The sequence below is a fragment of the Loa loa genome, assembly GCF_000183805.2.
Source record: "Loa loa unplaced genomic scaffold supercont3.332, whole genome shotgun sequence".
NCBI classification, from domain to species: domain Eukaryota; kingdom Metazoa; phylum Nematoda; class Chromadorea; order Rhabditida; family Onchocercidae; genus Loa; species Loa loa.
In genome coordinates this window covers 63,178-66,245 of record NW_018108512.1, presented here as the reverse complement: position 1 = coordinate 66,245, position 3,068 = coordinate 63,178, and the positions used below count along the sequence as shown (strand labels likewise).

Sequence of the window (3,068 nt, the reverse complement as noted above, 5' to 3'; positions counted from 1 at the left end):
ACTGAAGCTAATTAGGCAGATGAAAGGAAAAAATTTGATATTATCAAAAAAGGGAAAGTTCTTGAATGCAATTCGGCTTCTCAAAATTTTTCATTAAAATTATTTTATGGAATGAAATGTTTACTTTAAATAGCTGCAGCATAGATGCCACCATAACAGAAACTTGACTACTGGCAGCACCAATGACAGCCGCAACTGGATGATGTTGATAGATGGGTTTGGAACCATCGGAACAGTAAATCTCTTCCGCTTGCGACATTATCGTTTTGATGAATACCAATGTTTGTTCTAATGCATACGAATCAACTGAGCTTAAGTAAATAACTTCATAAGCATGCTTTCCTTGGCATTTTCAATCATAATTTGCAACCTAATGTAATGAGATAATGGACATTGCTATCAGTTGCCGCATTTTCAATTGTCAAAGTGATTACACTTTTGATCAGTCGTTCCCAAGAAATATCCAATTGCTTTAACATTATCCGATCACAGATTCATTTTACTTTTTGCATAAATTATGGAAATAATATTCAATAACGAAAGCAATCATGCCTCCCTGACACTTTTACTGCTGATCACATCGATCTCCAAATCTCACTAATTTAAGCATTTTGAATTTTGAAAAAAAAAAGTCTCTGATATGCTCTATTCCTTTATGTTTAATTACAACAAATTCTGGAAGCGATATTTTCCATTTTCTTTACTTTTCCATCAAGCTTAAAATATTTACTTTGACACTATCCCTCAAGGGAGTAGTTTGAATAGATAACGATACGAAACATGGAATGGTTTAGAAATTGGTCCACTTCCTGATCTAGAACTTAAACTTTCTAAGAGAAAGTAAGTTTGTAACATTGCATATATATATATATATATATCTCTGGTTTCTTTTTTCAGTATCTCATTAGAACAATAATTTCAAAAAAAAAAACAAAAAAAGTTTTTATAGAGGAGTTCAAAAGTTCCAGTTAAAATACACAAAATAGCCTCCCAAGCGGGAAATGATGGCAGTTTCTTTTTTTAATGCTACTATACAATATTATCACAATTTTGATTTCCTTTCCTTAATATTTTGTAACAGTTTCCTGTTCCAATTCGGCTTTCAAAACTTTTTCCTTTTCAACCAATCATTTAGCGTCACTTTTTAGTAATCATTTTATTGAAATGAAGCATGTTTTATTGTAATGTAATGCAAGGAAATTGAATATTTGTGAAAAGTTATACAAATGACATTCAAGAATAATATGTCGTGGCTTGATCCACTTATCGATTCAATTTAAAACTTAAAAAGTCTTTGATTAATTTTTATATTGGCAATCTTATGAATGGTAGCATGAAAAAAGAGCGATTATTAATGAAAAGTAGGATGCATCTAATGTTTTCCTATGTTTTAACCTAATTTAACAACTGCATTATTAGTAATACGGTTAATATTATTTTATAGTATGGACTGATGTGAATGTGACACCAAATGTTAATAAAGAAAAAGTGAAGGGAAAAACAAAAGATAATAAGAGAAAGCAAATAAAAACGAAGTGTAAATGGTAAAAATTTCATTATAACCTCATTTAATGTCGTTTTCGTGAGAGATTAATTTTGCGCAGATTTCATTAAATTTGAACTTCGACGCCTTCCATTATATCTTTTCAACAATCATCGACTTCACCGCTATTCCCTGGTAAAATAGCAATTATCTTGATTATTCTCGTCTATTTCGTACCATAGATATTGATTATTTTTCATGTGATTTTATTTCACTCATTGAACACGTCAAGAAATTCAAACCTCTTGTGAATTCCGAATAATTTGAGCAAATTTTCAGTGAAGATCTTGGCTGTAGGAAGAGTAGTACCAAACTATTCGACGTCAGTGGTTGCTTTAAAAAAAAGATTATTGACTATTTCGAAACGATCTTTGCTCTCTTTGCGACAATACCTTCTTGGGACATATAACGATAGCCATTGAACGTGACGTTTAATACAACAACATTAACGATAGCAGCAGAAAGAACGACGACATTACATACGAAAATTCATATGTTAACTCAATTATTCATCTATTTACATCTCATTTTTATCATTCTATTAGCTGAAAAATCATTGGTCCTCTTTGGTCGTCAAGTATTTCTAAAAGGTGATATAATACTTGGAGGTCTATTCCCTGTTCATGAAGCAGGCCTCAATGGTTCTGAGTGTGGAGTTCTGAAAGCAGCTCAAGGTGTACAACGTCTCCAAGCAATGCTCTATGCACTAGATTTAGTTAATAACGATGAGACAATTTTACCGGGCATTTCGCTCGGTGCACAAATTCTTGATACATGGTAAATTTCAGTTTTCATGATGTAGATCTTTATTTATCCAATAACTCACTTTGGTATGATCATTTCTGATAGTTTAGGGATCAGGAACATTGAGTTATCTTGTAGCAAGATGAATAAGAAGTTAAATGAAAAGTATTTTGATATTGAAAAGAGATGTGGTGATAACATCACATATATACCCCTGTCAAATTTCTCACTAGTTTCTTTTTCCTTTTTCTTTGTCGAAATCTAACTTTCTTCGAAAATTCCGATTTCCCGTGATACTTTCTTCACATAAATGACAAATGAAATAGTCTAAACTTTTTTAGAAAAAAAACGCTTGACATAAGCGCAATTTCCTAGCCAGCGCTGATCATTATTTCATTACATTAGGCTGCAAATTATGATTGAAAATGCCAAGGAAAGCATGCTTATGAAGTTATTTACTTAAGCTCAGTTGATTCGTATGCATTAGAACAAACATTGGTATTCATCAAAACGATAATGTCGCAAGCGGAAGAGATTTACTGTTCCGATGGTTCCAAACCCATCTATCAACATCATCCAGTTGCGGCTGTCATTGGTGCTGCCAGTAGTCAAGTTTCTGTTATGGTGGCATCTATGCTGCAGCTATTTAAAGTAAACATTTCATTCCATAAAATAATTTTAATGAAAAATTTTGAGAAGCCGAATTGCATTCAAGAACTTTCCCTTTTTTGATAATATCAAATTTTTTCCTTTCATCTGCCTAATTAGCTTCAGTTGTAGG

The 3,068-nt window shown here is 32.1% G+C and overlaps 2 protein-coding genes across 2 annotated transcripts in view; one reads left to right on the top strand and one right to left on the bottom strand.

Moving 5' to 3' along the window:
• Positions 1–350, bottom strand: LOAG_14066 (hypothetical protein; the record flags this gene model as incomplete). Its single annotated transcript, XM_003149564.1, has 1 exon — positions 1–350. A coding segment is annotated over one exon (307 nt), but the record flags the coding sequence as incomplete, so codon positions are not given.
• A 1,686-nt stretch (positions 351–2,036) lies between these two features.
• LOAG_18487 (metabotropic glutamate receptor family protein 3) overlaps positions 2,037–3,068 on the top strand; it is a gene marked incomplete at both ends in the record, with an annotated part of 5,964 nt that continues 4,932 nt past the window's right edge. Inside the window, 2 exons of the mRNA XM_020451147.1 lie at positions 2,037–2,320; positions 2,752–2,938. Coding sequence (XP_020305094.1) covers positions 2,037–2,320; positions 2,752–2,938 — 471 coding nt within the window. The remainder of the gene's footprint in view (positions 2,321–2,751; positions 2,939–3,068) is intronic.